Source organism: Salmo salar, chromosome 01, assembly GCF_965601325.2.
Source record: "Salmo salar chromosome 01, fSalSal1, whole genome shotgun sequence".
Taxonomy (NCBI): domain Eukaryota; kingdom Metazoa; phylum Chordata; class Actinopteri; order Salmoniformes; family Salmonidae; genus Salmo; species Salmo salar.
Window position 1 is genome coordinate 4624248 of NC_138291.1, and position 14084 is coordinate 4638331.

General features: G+C 45.7%; 1 protein-coding gene across 1 annotated transcript; it reads right to left on the bottom strand.

The window, feature by feature from the left end:
- Window positions 1-276: 276 nt before the first annotated feature.
- On the bottom strand, window positions 277-13868 carry slc39a9 (solute carrier family 39 member 9). Its single transcript, XM_014176859.3, has 7 exons — window positions 13098-13868; window positions 10797-10905; window positions 9115-9321; window positions 6803-6871; window positions 6578-6663; window positions 3892-4026; window positions 277-3639 (listed from the first exon to the last, which is right to left on the bottom strand). The coding sequence occupies exons 1-7, from the start codon at window positions 13197-13199 to the stop codon at window positions 3403-3405; spliced, it is 945 nt and encodes a 314-aa protein (XP_014032334.1). The 5' UTR covers window positions 13200-13868; the 3' UTR covers window positions 277-3402.
- Between the last annotated feature and the right edge of the window lie 216 nt (window positions 13869-14084).

Here is a 14084-nt window from a genome sequence, read left to right on the forward strand (position 1 = left end):
ATACGCTCACACACACACAAATGCATGTTGACGCCACACACTTTCACACTCTTCCCATACGCTCCTGCTACTCTGTTTATTATCTATCCTGATTGACTAGTCGCTTCACCCCTAAATACATGTACAGTTGAAGTCGGAAGTTTACAAAGACTTTAGGTTGGAGTCATTAAAACTCGTTTTTCAACCACTACACAAATTTCTTGTTAACAAACTATAGTTTTGGCAAGTCGATTAGGACATCTACTTTGTGCATGACACAAGTAATTTTTTCAGCAATTGTTTAAAGACAGATTATTTAATGTATAATTCACTGCATCACATTTCCAGTGGGTCAGAAGTTTACATACACTAAGTTGACTGTGATTTTAAACAGAAAATGATGTCATGGCTTTAGAAGCTTCTGATAGGCTAATTGACATCATTTGAGTCAATTGGAGGTGTACCTGTGGATGTATTTCAAGGCCTACCTTCAAACTCAGTGCCTCTTTGCTTGACATCATGGGAAAAATCAAAAGAAATCAGCCAAGACCTCAGAAAAAATATTGTTGACCTCCAGAAGTCTGGTTCATCCTTGGGAGAAATTTCCAAACGCCTGAAGGTACCATGTTCATCTGTATAAACACCAAGGGACCACGCAGCCGTCAAGGCAAAGAACCTTGTGAAGATGCTGGAGGAAACAGTTACAAAAGTATCTATATGCACAGTAAAACGAGTCCTATATCCACATAACCTGAAAGGCCGCACAGCAAGGAAGATGCCACTGCTCCAAAACCGCCATAAAAAAGTCAGATTAAGGTTTGCAACTGCACATGGGGACAAAGATCATACTTTTTGGAAAAATGTCCCCTGGTCTGATGAAACAAAAAATAGAACTGTTTGGCCATAATGACCATTGTTATGTTTGGAAGGAAAAGGGGGAGGCTTGCAAGCCGAAGAACACCATCCCAACCGTGAAGCACGGGGGTGGCAGAATCATGTTGTGGGGGTGCTTTGCTGCAGGAGGGTCTGGTGCACTTCACAAAATAGATGGCATCATGAGGAGGAAAATTATGTGGACATATTGAAGCAACATCTCAAGACATCAGTCAGGAAGTTCAAGTTTGGTCACAAATGGGTCTTCCAAATGAACAATGACCCCAAGCATACTTCCAAAGTTGTGGCAAAATGGCTTAAGGACAACAACGTCAAGGTATTGGAGTGGCCATCACAAAGCCCTGATCTCAATCCTATAGAAAATGTGTGGGCAGAACTTAAAAAGTGTGTGCGAGCAAGGAGGCCTACAAACCTGACTCAGTTACACCAGCTCTGTCAGGAGGAATGGGCCAAAATTCACCCAACTTATTGTGGGAAGCTTGTGGAAGGCTACATGAAACGTTTGACCCAAGTTGAACAATTTAAAAGGCAATGCTACCAAATACTAATTGAGTGTATGTAAACTTCTGACCCACTAGGAATGTAATGAAAGAAATAAAAGCTGCAATAAATCCCTCTCTACTATTATTCTGACATTTCACATTCTTAAAATAAAAGTGGTGATCCTAACTGACCTAAGACAGGGAATTTCTACTAGGATTAAATGTCAGGAGTTGTGAAAAACCAAGTTTAAATGTATTTGGCTAAGGCGTATATATACTTCTGACTTCAACTGTACATATTATCTCAACTACCAACACTGGTGCTACTCTGTTTATTATCTATCCTGATTGCCTAGTCACTTCTACCCCTACCTACATGTACATATTACCTCAACTACCACTTCATTGACATGGAACTCCTTGTATATAGCCTTGTTATTGCTTTTTATTGTGTTACCATTTCCTTCTCTTACTTTGCGATTTTTTTCTTACTTTTTAACTCTGTATTGTTGGTTAAGGGCTTGTAAGTAAGTATTTCACTGTAAAGTCTACACCTGTTGTATTCGGCACATGTGACTAATAACATCTGATTTGATAGATGAGAACTAAGTGGTCCAGACAAAGCTGTCTGTCTGCCTGCCTGCTGGTCTGTCTGTCTGTCTGTGTCGGTCTGTCTGTCTGTCTGTCTCCCTACACTCCATAATGCTGGTCTCTCAATTCAGAGTTCATTATAATATGTCTCTCTGACTACTCATATACTGTACAAAGACTACTCACATGCTGTATGGAGACAAAACAACTACTAGTCTATTTGCCCACCACCACCACCGTCGTCAAAAAGACTAGTAGCCATTTTGTCTCCATACAATCATCGCTCAGGAGTGATGTTTCCCCTAGGTACAGACCTAGGAAAACACAAAACTGACCAAAGATCAGATTTAGGCTGAGCTTTCACCTTAAAATTCGTGGGAGGGGAAAACACAAAACTGACCAAAGATCAGTATATATAGTGGCAACCTCACTCTACTCCACAATCATGGCTCCACTTCCTGTACCAGGAAAGCAGGTCCGGGGGTAAACAACCAAACTAAATGTGAAAGAAAGAATGGCTGTTAAAGGTTTAGATGTTTCGGTGTATCATTTTGAGGCTGATCCTGGGGCAAGCGTTCCTTTATGTGGCTGAAGCAAAGACAGTCATTAACTTTCAGTTATCAAGGGTTAGGGTCTGTGGAAATCAGTCTTACAGACACATTTCTCCCAGACGTTTCATATTACTAGTAGAGCAGATATATAAGTGACCATTAGGTAAGATCAAAAGTAATAGAAATGTAACTACTTACATGTAAAACTTCCCAATAGTTAACCGGATTCCACTAGCAAGAACATAAATAAATATCACATTGCATCTTACAATAAGAGCAAAGTTATTATAGTGTGTCTGAAAACCACTGATTTAAAAAAAAAAAAAAAATTTTTTACTTTTACTGCAAGATGTCACAATATAAGGTCTTTACATTTCTTACAGCCCAAGTCTTCCAACAAAAAATGTTCCCATTAATATGAGTTCAGGAGACAGTCAGACAGTTCATCTGTATCACTGAAACAGGATACGGCCATGATCCAACTCTCTTGTTTATCTGTACAACCTTACCTAGAGCTAAAAATCAAATCAAATGTATAAAAACAACAATAAAACACATACAAGTCTCTTGTCAACAGTATCAACAGACATCACTTCTCGTAGAGTGTAGAAAAAAAGGCTGCTGTTATTATGACATCATCATCTCTGTGTCTTCCAGGTTTAAATGGTTTTGATCCCGTCGCAGGTCGTTGTCCCACTCCGACCAATCAACAGTCACAGAAAAGATAAATAAGACATAAGCGATGTCTGTTTTGGCTGCTTTCCTTCTAAACCTCCTCCTTCCTATACCCTTTCTCTCCTCTCGCCCCTCTGGGTCTCCTGTATGTCTGGTAGCTGTGTGTGTGTGTGTGTGTGTGTGTGTGTGTGTGTGTGTGTGTGTGTGTGTGTGTGTGTGTGTGTGTGTGTCTAGTGCTGGTGTCCAACAGACAGCACCAGTGGTATCAGACAGCCCAGAACCAGGGCCCCAACCTCCACCTTGCTCAGTCCCTTCGCCGCTTCCTTCCCCTGAACAGGAGCGTGGCTGTGTCCGGTCCCGCCCACCTCGGGAAGGACGTGTACCGTGGCAACATACAGGAAGGTCCCGGCAGAGAACAACATGGCCACGCCCGTGGCGTTCACATCTAACAGTGCCTCTTTACTGGACTAGAGGTCGAAGAGACCAGGAAGGAAAAAGAACAGGGGAATTAGAATGAGCATCAATTCTCATGACTGGAGCATAAAGTGAAATACATTTTGAAAAGCCATAGAGAGAGAGAACAACATTTGGAAGAAATACTGTGATTCCACTCAGTCGACCACTTTAAAATGTAGCATGTTATCTCAGGCCGTCATTTCATTCTATGGGCTGGGGACAGGAGTAGTGGGAGGGCAGAGTAGCATTCTGGGCTAACTGACCTGGCTGAGTCCTACGAAAGTAACCATGGCGAGGACAGGTGCTGCCAGGGCGAAGACCAGCAGGTGTTTCCGGATCCGGTTCCTCTCTAGACCAGCATGCATCAGGAAAGAGACCAGGCCAAAGGCTGCTGGGGCCTGGGGGGGGGGGGGGGGGAGAAAGACAGGTTTCAAATACACAGCTGGGGCCTGGGGGGGGGGCAGACAGTTTAACATACAGACCAATGACAACTGAACTTTATAAGAGCATTGATTGGTTACTTTCTAATTGTTACTTCATAGATGTTCCTTTTATCTGTTTTGTTCATCTTTTTTTTGTTGTTACTGAAAATAATTTTGTTTGTTTAGAATGCTGTCATAGCGTGGGTTCGTGAGGATGGAAGTTTAGAATGCTGTCATAGCGTGGGTTCGTGAGGATGGAAGTTTAGAATGCTGTCATAGCGTGGGTTCGTGAGGATGGAAGTTTAGAATGCTGTCATAGCGTGGGTTCGTGAGGATGGAAGTTTAGAATGCTGTCATAGCGTGGGTTCGTGAGGATGGAAGTTTAGAATGCTGTCATAGCGTGGGTTCGTGAGGATGGAAGTTTAGAATGCTGTCATAGCGTGGGTTCGTGAGGATGGAAGTTTAGAATGCTGTCATAGCGTGGGTTCGTGAGGATGGAAGTTTAGAATGCTGTCATAGCGTGGGTTCGTGAGGATGGAAGTTTAGAATGCTGTCATAGCGTGGGTTCGTGAGGATGGAAGTTTAGAATGCTGTCATAGCGTGGGTTCGTGAGGATGGAAGTTTAGAATGCTGTCATAGCGTGGGTTCGTGAGGATGGAAGTTTAGAATGCTGTCATAGCGTGGGTTCGTGAGGATGGAAGTTTAGAATGCTGTCATAGCGTGGGTTCGTGAGGATGGAAGTTTAGAATGCTGTCATAGCGTGGGTTCGTGAGGATGGAAGTTTAGAATGCTGTCATAGCGTGGGTTCGTGAGGATGGAAGTTTAGAATGCTGTCATAGCGTGGGTTCGTGAGGATGGAAGTTTAGAATGCTGTCATAGCGTGGGTTCGTGAGGATGGAAGTTTAGAATGCTGTCATAGCGTGGGTTCGTGAGGATGGAAGTTTAGAATGCTGTCATAGCGTGGGTTCGTGAGGATGGAAGTTTAGAATGCTGTCATAGCGTGGGTTCGTGAGGATGGAAGTTTAGAATGCTGCCATAGCGTGGGTTCGTGAGGATGGAAGTTTAGAATGCTGTCATAGCGTGGGTTCGTGAGGATGGAAATTTAGAATGCTGTCATAGCGTGGGTTCGTGAGGATGGAAGTTTAGAATGCTGTCATAGCGTGGGTTCGTGAGGATGGATGTTTAGAATGCTGTCATAGCGTGGGTTCGTGAGGATGGAAGTTTAGAATGCTGTCATAGCGTGGGTTCGTGAGGATGGAAGTTTAGAATGCTGTCATAGCGTGGGTTCGTGAGGATGGAAGTTTAGAATGCTGTCATAGCGTGGGTTCGTGAGGATGGAAGTTTAGAATGCTGTCATAGCGTGGGTTCGTGAGGATGGAAGTTTAGAATGCTGTCATAGCGTGGGTTCGTGAGGATGGAAGTTTAGAATGCTGTCATAGCGTGGGTTCGTGAGGATGGAAGTTTAGAATGCTGTCATAGCGTGGGTTCGTGAGGATGGAAGTTTAGAATGCTGTCATAGCGTGGGTTCGTGAGGATGGAAGTTTAGAATGCTGTCATAGCGTGGGTTCGTGAGGATGGAAGTTTAGAATGCTGTCATAGCGTGGGTTCGTGAGGATGGAAGTTTAGAATGCTGTCATAGCGTGGGTTCGTGAGGATGGAAGTTTAGAATGCTGTCATAGCGTGGGTTCGTGAGGATGGAAGTTTAGAATGCTGTCATAGCGTGGGTTCGTGAGGATGGAAGTTTAGAATGCTGTCATAGCGTGGGTTCGTGAGGATGGAAGTTTAGAATGCTGTCATAGCGTGGGTTCGTGAGGATGGAAGTTTAGAATGCTGTCATAGCGTGGGTTCGTGAGGATGGAAGTTTAGAATGCTGTCATAGCGTGGGTTCGTGAGGATGGAAGTTTAGAATGCTGTCATAGCGTGGGTTCGTGAGGATGGAAGTTTAGAATGCTGTCATAGCGTGGGTTCGTGAGGATGGAAGTTTAGAATGCTGTCATAGCGTGGGTTCGTGAGGATGGAAGTTTAGAATGCTGTCATAGCGTGGGTTCGTGAGGATGGAAGTTTAGAATGCTGTCATAGCGTGGGTTCGTGAGGATGGAAGTTTAGAATGCTGTCATAGCGTGGGTTCGTGAGGATGGAAGTTTAGAATGCTGTCATAGCGTGGGTTCGTGAGGATGGAAGTTTAGAATGCTGTCATAGCGTGGGTTCGTGAGGATGGAAGTTTAGAATGCTGTCATAGCGTGGGTTCGTGAGGATGGAAGTTTAGAATGCTGTCATAGCGTGGGTTCGTGAGGATGGAAGTTTAGAATGCTGTCATAGCGTGGGTTCGTGAGGATGGAAGTTTAGAATGCTGTCATAGCGTGGGTTCGTGAGGATGGAAGTTTAGAATGCTGTCATAGCGTGGGTTCGTGAGGATGGAAGTTATTCTGTTAAGCAACACAGTGACCATCTGTTACGAAAACACACAAACCGTTAAAAACAAAACATGGACTAGAAGATGAACGAGTTGTTATTGTTTTCACTGTACCTTGTGAAGCATGATGGCCACAAAGACAATGAGCTGTACACTGGTCTGAGAGGTGGAAGCTGCTGCTCCGAGAGCCACGCCGTCCGCTGGAACATAGAGTATTGTAAATAAATATAAAATAATAATAATAATAAATCCACCAACAAGCCTTCCCACTCTCTCTTCTTCCTAAAAACATCTTGGTCTGAAACATTATAGAATAGGAGTATAATGAAGCCATCTTACCTGCTGCATGGACAACTAGTCCCAAAGTGGTGGTGATCTTTGAGCTGGCAACCCTCGCAGACTCTGGATCTAAACACACATCAAATCAGATAGACCACTCCCATGGACAAATCAGACAGACCACTCCATGGACAAATCAGATAGACCACTCCCATGGACAAATCAGACAGACCACTCCCATGGACAAATCAGACAGACTACTCCCATGGACAAATCAGACAGACCACTCCATGGACAAATCAGACAGACCACTCCCATGGACAAATCAGACAGACCACTCCATGGACAAATCAGACAGACCACTCCATGGACAAATCAGACAGACCACTCCATGGACAAATCAGACAGACCACTCCATGGACAAATCAGACAGACCACTCCCATGGACAAATCAGACAGACCACTCCCATGGACAAATCAGACAGACCACTCCCATGGACAAATCAGACAGACCACTCCCATGGACAAATCAGACAGACCACTCCCATGGACAAATCAGACAGACCACTCCCATGGACAAATCAGACAGACCACTCCATGGACAAATCAGACAGACCACTCCCATGGACAAATCAGACAGACCACTCCCATGGACAAATCAGACAGACCACTCCATGGACAAATCAGACAGACCACTCCCATGGACAAATCAGACAGACCACTCCCATGGACAAATCAGACAGACCACTCCATGGACAAATCAGACAGACCACTCCATGGACAAATCAGACAGACCACTCCATGGACAAATCAGACAGACCACTCCATGGACAAATCAGACAGACCACTCCATGGACAAATCAGACAGACCACTCCATGGACAAATCAGACAGACCACTCCCATGGACAAATCAGACAGACCACTCCATGGACAAATCAGACAGACCACTCCATGGACAAATCAGACAGACCACTCCATGGACAAATCAGACAGACCACTCCATGGACAAATCAGACAGACCACTCCATGGACAAATCAGACAGACCACTCCATGGACAAATCAGACAGACCACTCCATGGACAAATCAGACAGACCACTCCATGGACAAATCAGACAGACCACTCCCATGGACAAATCAGACAGACCACTCCATGGACAAATCAGACAGACCACTCCCATGGACAAATCAGACAGACCACTCCATGGACAAATCAGACAGACCACTCCATGGACAAATCAGACAGACCACTCCCATGGACAAATCAGACAGACCACTCCATGGACAAATCAGACAGACCACTCCATGGACAAATCAGACAGACCACTCCATGGACAAATCAGACAGACCACTCCCATGGACAAATCAGACAGACCACTCCCATGGACAAATCAGACAGACCACTCCCATGGACAAATCAGACAGACCACTCCATGGACAAATCAGACAGACCACTCCCATGGACAAATCAGACAGACCACTCCCATGGACAAATCAGACAGACCACTCCATGGACAAATCAGACAGACCACTCCATGGACAAATCAGACAGACCACTCCATGGACAAATCAGACAGACCACTCCATGGACAAATCAGACAGACCACTCCATGGACAAATCAGACAGACCACTCCCATGGACAAATCAGACAGACCACTCCATGGACAAATCAGACAGACCACTCCCATGGACAAATCAGACAGACCACTCCATGGACAAATCAGACAGACCACTCCATGGACAAATCAGACAGACCACTCCCATGGACAAATCAGACAGACCACTCCATGGACAAATCAGACAGACCACTCCATGGACAAATCAGACAGACCACTCCATGGACAAATCAGACAGACCACTCCATGGACAAATCAGACAGACCACTCCATGGACAAATCAGACAGACCACTCCATGGACAAATCAGACAGACCACTCCCATGGACAAATCAGACAGACCACTCCATGGACAAATCAGACAGACCACTCCATGGACAAATCAGACAGACTACTCCCATGGACAAATCAGACAGACTACTCCATGGACAAATCAGACAGACTACTCCCATGGACAAATCGTGCTCTAATAAAGTATAACCTTGTGGGCCCGGTTTCCCGGACTGATTAATCCTAGAACTGGGCTGAAAATACATTTCAATGGTGATTCTCCACTGAACTTGTTTTAGTCCAGGACTACTAGACTTAATCTGTGTCTGGGAAACAGGCCCTGAGAGTGGTGAGCTCCACCCATACTGACTGTTATTGCGGGGGGGTGTGTGTGTGTGTGTGTGTGTGTGTGTGTGTGTGTGTGTGTGTGTGTGTGTGTGTGTGTGTGTGTGTGTGTGTGTACACACATGCTGTTGCCAGACTGACCGTCAGCACTGCTGTGTACGTGTGCGCTTCCTATCTGGTCGACCAGCAGCATGAAGACAAACCCCAGGACCAGGGAAACCCCGATGTAGGCATGGAGGTGCTCGTGGCTGTGGCTGTGCTCCCCACTGACCCCCAGAGCTGCATCCACACCTTCCTTGGGCTCAGACACCTCCACCCCCTTCACCTGGCCAGGGGCGTGGTGCGCACCTACACAGACAGTAAAGACAGATAGATTCAGAGACCCTAACCCATACAGTAGATTCAGACCCTAACCCATACAGTAGATTCAGAGACCCTAACCCATACAGTAGATTCAGAGACCCTAACCCATACAGTAGAGACTGAGACCCTAACCCATACAGTAGAGACAGACCCTAACCCATACAGTAGAGACAGAGACCCTAACCCATACAGTAGATTCAGAGACTGAGACCCTAACCCATACAGTAGACAGAGACCCTAACCCATACAGTAGAGACTGAGACCCTAACCCATACAGTAGATTCAGAGACCCTAACCCATACAGTAGATTCAGAGACCCTAACCCATACAGTAGAGACTGAGACCCTAACCCATACAGTAGATTCAGAGACCCTAACCCATACAGTAGATTCAGAGACCCTAACCCATACAGTAGAGACTGAGACCCTAACCCATACAGTAGACAGAGACCCTAACCCATACAGTAGAGACTGAGACCCTAACCCATACAGTAGATTCAGAGACCCTAACCCATACAGTAGATTCAGAGACCCTAACCCATACAGTAGATTCAGAGACCCTAACCCATACAGTAGAGACTGAGACCCTAACCCATACAGTAGATTCAGAGACCCTAACCCATACAGTAGATTCAGAGACCCTAACCTAGACAGTAGATTCAGAGACCCTAACCTAGACAGTAGATTCAGAGACCCTAACCCATAGAATAGATTCAGACCCTAACCTATGTATTGGGTTTTAATTATTATTAAAGTGGGGGGGAGGGGGGTCAAAAGACAGCATTTACCCGGCTAATGGAAACCCTGATACACTTCACTATGTCCTCAGTGTTACCTACTTGGGCTTGCTAGCGTTTTTTTATAACTAACCCAAAATAGACTACAGACTGTCCTTTCCAATAGGAACAAATAAGTCATATTGGGCAGAACAAGCAAGCTGGGCAGAGCCAAGCACGAGCTAGCGAGATGCTATTGGCGCGTTCTAGCATGCATTTGCATATATCCGTTAGGGAACGCCTACTCTGAAGTGCACGTGTACAGTAACTAAATTCGCCTTTGCACTCCTAAACAACGTCATTAAAAAAACACTTCGGCAAAGGGTAAAGTCTACAAAACTTAGTCCACTCTGTTTGTAATAATTTCTAGTTTTGGGAACAGAAAACTGTATTGAGATCAAATGTTTCATCAATGAAAAAAAATTGGCAGAATGTCGGTCAAAATTCACCTCTTTCCATCTTCTGCCACTGCCGACCACTGGGCTTCCTCTCACCACCATATTTGGTAGTGAGAGGAAACGCCAAGCGGATGACTCAGATTCGGTGAAATATCTGTCTCATTGTTCGATCTGTGCTCATAGTACATAGTGCACTACTTTTGACTATAACCCCATAGGACCTGGTCAAAAGTAGTGCACTATAAAGGGATTATAGGGTGCCATTTGGAATATTGCCTGAGTCTCACCCTCCAGGACCTCCTCATACAGGGCATGGACCCCCTCAGGGATGATGACAGCTAGGGCAGTACCACACAGCAGCCCTGCTCCCAGGACCGTCACCAGCTTCAGCTTCTCCTGCAGGACAAGACAGAGAGGACGGAGGGTTCATCAGCATTACAGAACAACCAGGACGGAGGGTTCAGCAGCATTACAGAACAACCAGGACGGAGGGTTCAGCAGCATTACAGAACAACCAGGACGGAGGGTTCAGCAGCATTACCGAACAACCAGGACGGAGGGTTCAGCAGCATTACAGAACAACCAGGACGGAGGGTTCAGCAGCATTACAGAACAACCAGGACGGAGGGTTCAGCAGCATTACAGAACAACCAGGACGGAGGGTTCAGCAGCATTACAGAACAACCAGGACGGAGGGTTCAGCAGCATTACAGAACAACCAGGACGGAGGGTTCAGCAGCATTACAGAACAACCAGGACGGAGGGTTCAGCAGCATTACAGAACAACCAGGACGGAGGGTTCATCAGCATTACAGAACAACCAGGACGGAGGGTTCAGCAGCATTACAGAACAACCAGGACGGAGGGTTCAGCAGCATTACAGAACAACCAGGACGGAGGGTTCATCAGCATTACAGAACAACCAGGACGGAGGGTTCAGCAGCATTACAGAACAACCAGGACGGAGGGTTCAGCAGCATTACCGAACAACCAGGACGGAGGGTTCAGCAGCATTACAGAACAACCAGGACGGAGGGTTCAGCAGCATTACAGAACAACCAGGACGGAGGGTTCAGCAGCATTACAGAACAACCAGGACGGAGGGTTCAGCAGCATTACAGAACAACCAGGACGGAGGGTTCAGCAGCATTACCGAACAACCAGGACGGAGGGTTCAGCAGCATTACAGAACAACCAGGACGGAGGGTTCAGCAGCATTACAGAACAACCAGGACGGAGGGTTCAGCAGCATTACAGAACAACCAGGACGGAGGGTTCAGCAGCATTACAGAACAACCAGGACGGAGGGTTCAGCAGCATTACAGAACAACCAGGACGGAGGGTTCAGCAGCATTACAGAACAACCAGGACGGAGGGTTCAGCAGCATTACAGAACAACCAGGACGGAGGGTTCAGCAGCATTACAGAACAACCAGGACGGAGGGTTCAGCAGCATTACAGAACAACCAGGACGGAGGGTTCAGCAGCATTACAGAACAACCAGGACGGAGGGTTCATCAGCATTACAGAAAAACCAGGACGGAGGGTTCAGCAGCATTACAGAACAACCAGGACGGAGGGTTCAGCAGCATTACAGAACAACCAGGACGGAGGGTTCAGCAGCATTACAGAACAACCAGGACGGAGGGTTCAGCAGCATTACAGAACAACCAGGACGGAGGGTTCAGCAGCATTACAGAACAACCAGGACGGAGGGTTCAGCAGCATTACAGAACAACCAGGACGGAGGGTTCAGCAGCATTACAGAACAACCAGGACGGAGGGTTCAGCAGCATTACAGAACAACCAGGACGGAGGGTTCAGCAGCATTACAGAACAACCAGGACGGAGGGTTCAGCAGCATTACAGAACAACCAGGACGGAGGGTTCATCAGCATTACAGAACAACCAGGACGGAGGGTTCAGCAGCATTACAGAACAACCAGGACGGAGGGTTCAGCAGCATTACAGAACAACCCGGACGGAGGGTTCAGCAGCATTACAGAACAACCAGGACGGAGGGTTCAGCAGCATTACAGAACAACCAGGACGGAGGGTTCATCAGCATTACAGAACAACCAGGACGGAGGGTTCAGCAGCATTACAGAACAACCAGGACGGAGGGTTCAGCAGCATTACAGAACAACCAGGACGGAGGGTTCAGCAGCATTACAGAACAACCCGGACGGAGGGTTCAGCAGCATTACAGAACAACCAGGACGGAGGGTTCAGCAGCATTACAGAACAACCCGGACGGAGGGTTCAGCAGCATTACAGAACAACCAGGACGGAGGGTTCAGCAGCATTACAGAACAACCTGGACAGGGATCAATATTCCAACCATGAACTTCGGCCTCACATGATTAGTTACCTCACATCACTGAATATGTCAAATTGTATGTGAACGTTAGAATACATTCAAATTGACTAGTTTGACCAAAAAACCACTGTCACTGATGTTTTAAACAAATTGTGCATTGATGAGCACTGTAATCTCAGTAATTAGCTAGGGACTAACAGCTGTTGACTTCATTTCAAGTAGAACTTTCTCTGTTTCTAAGCAATGTTGTAGTTTGAGTACTACTCACCTCTGAGAAGTTGACAGCCAGAGGAATGGTTCCAGCCACATAACACCCCACCAACATGGCCAGGGAAAGCAGGCTGATCGAAGTGAAGTCGTCGATAGACATAGTTACAGCTTTGCTAGCAACAATTCGCTTGACTAATGGTAGTTAGCGTGAACTCAAGACTAAACCAGAAACTAACTGGCTCGGTTCAAGTGTTCAGAGTTTTTGTTGCTCTTCAGCTTGCTTACTAGACACGAATTGTGGTTCGTGCTGAGGCTCTAGCTAGGCAAATAACTCCAAGTGTAAACAAAGCAATGATCAAACGAAAAGACGTCGCAATTCTAGCTAAAGCTAGCTGCACAGAGGTCTAACAGCCATGTCAGTTCGGCTATAACCGTTAGCTAAATCATTTCTGGTGACTTTCAAAGGATGTACATAGGCTCCAAGTTATTGATCTTAAACGCGGTTTGTTATGCAAACATGTAAATCTAGCTAGCTAGCTAACTAACTAACTAACTAGTCTGATCCTTACTTTGCAGAAATCTAAACACCATCGGCTAGCAGAGTTAGCCTAGCAGACAATCTCAAGTTGTAATTCATAGCGTATTGCCCACATCGTACTCTCCAACGTAGCTATTTGTTATCACAATTTTTTTAAATTAAAACTAGCTACCTGCAGTAGGCTATTATTATTAATATTTTTGTTTATATATAGCTAGCTTGAAATGTTTTGCCAACAAGCCAGCATCTTCATTGCGGATGAAATGTAGCACTTCCGGGTAACGTATTCATCACTATCCACGCAAAAACATGCCACGTAAACGTGTCTTCACTGACTCTGTGGACCGACACGTCAGACGTTACATAAACCGATCTATTTACGTCTATAAAAAGGTATAACCGTTTAAGTGGACGATTACTTTAATTGTTAAATTACCATTTAAGTGCCAGAAGTTGTCCATATAATTTTGATAAGCTGCTCAATGATAATACATTTCCACACAACAT